The sequence below is a fragment of the Nematolebias whitei genome, chromosome 13 (genome assembly GCF_014905685.2).
Source record: "Nematolebias whitei isolate Nwh7 chromosome 13, NemWhi1, whole genome shotgun sequence".
NCBI classification, from domain to species: domain Eukaryota; kingdom Metazoa; phylum Chordata; class Actinopteri; order Cyprinodontiformes; family Rivulidae; genus Nematolebias; species Nematolebias whitei.
In genome coordinates, this window is record NC_056510.1 from 4865185 (window position 1) to 4866464 (window position 1280).

The 1280-nt window shown below is 39.7% G+C and overlaps 1 protein-coding gene across 1 annotated transcript in view; it reads left to right on the top strand.

Annotated features, from left to right (window-relative positions):
• The first annotated feature begins 814 nt into the window (after positions 1–814).
• Positions 815–1280, top strand: part of gtdc1 (glycosyltransferase-like domain containing 1) — an 11571-nt gene continuing 11105 nt past the window's right edge. Inside the window, exon 1 of the mRNA XM_037687158.1 lies at positions 815–847. Within this exon, the coding sequence (XP_037543086.1) occupies positions 815–847 (33 nt within the window). The remainder of the gene's footprint in view (positions 848–1280) is intronic.

Genomic DNA, 1280 nt, shown 5'->3' on the forward strand with positions numbered 1-1280 from the left:
TTGTCCTCTAATGTCCTCCACTGTCTCACCTATCCTCCACTATCTCACCTGTCATCTACTGTCTCCCCTGTCCTCTACTGTCCTCCACTGTCTCTCCTGTCCTTCATAACCTTTCAGTTTGAACCAATAAAGGATCCAGTTTTATTATTCAGTGTTTTGTTTATGAACAGCTGTTTGTTTACTTGTTTGCTTTGATTTTCCATGACAGTATTTGTTGTTAGTAGTTGTGCCGAAGACAGATTAGTGTCTTTAATCGAAGGATTTTTCCTGTAATTTATCGACTTGTTTGTTTGTTTTCTCGTTATTTATTTCTGCAGTAGAGTCTTTAGACTTCTGGCAGATATGAAGAAACTTTTTATGTCTTATTTTTTTCTTTTTCAAACGTCTGAAAAGTTTTGAGCCAATTATTCTGTAAAGCACTGAGTTGTTCAAAGTCCAACTTTATCGGTCCTGACGGATGAAGATGATGATGAAGGGTTAGAACCTGTTTTTGAATAAATGTAACCAAACGAAACGCGAAAAATGTTCTTCTTGTCTTCATTAATTGATGAAGATGGAGCCTCTTCATCAGTTTGAACTTAAATTCATATGAATAAACAAGTCGCTCGTTTAAGGTTGGATGTGAAAATTTAATAAATGATAGAACAATTAAAAATATATATATTTATAGAGTTCAAATCACAAAATATAAAGATGCTAGAGGTAAATTTCAGAACCAAAGTAGTTGATTGGTTTAAACAGATCCGTGCGCCGCTCACTTTCATGTCCGACGCGATGACGTAAACGCGTACGTGCTGCGTCATCAGAAGTATATATGTCTGTGGAAGCCATGCAGCGACAGGCTGAGGTGAGTGCTCTAAAGTCTGGAGGGAAGTGTGCTTTGGCTGCTGCCTTCAAGTACTCTGTCTGAACCCCGGGTTTCGTTGGGCATAGTCCGGTTTGGGGCTGCGGTGCTTGGGCAGCTGGTTCTGTCCAGGACCAGGTCGGTGAAAGGGGTAGATAGTCCGGAACTGACACGCTGCTTCGATGTAGGAGAGGCGGTGTCGGTCCGTTCAGTTTAAACGCTCAAAGTGTGTGAAGGAGATAAATGCTGCTTCCTGCAGCAGGTAGAAGATTCTGTTCACTGTAGCTTCTGTGTTAGAATAGGTCCATCTACATCATGTTGGCATAAAACCTGGATTAATCCTGAATAAGACCTGTATAAATCCTGGATTAATCATGAATAAGACCTGTATAAATCCTGAATAAAATGTAGATTAATCATGAATAAATCCTGAATA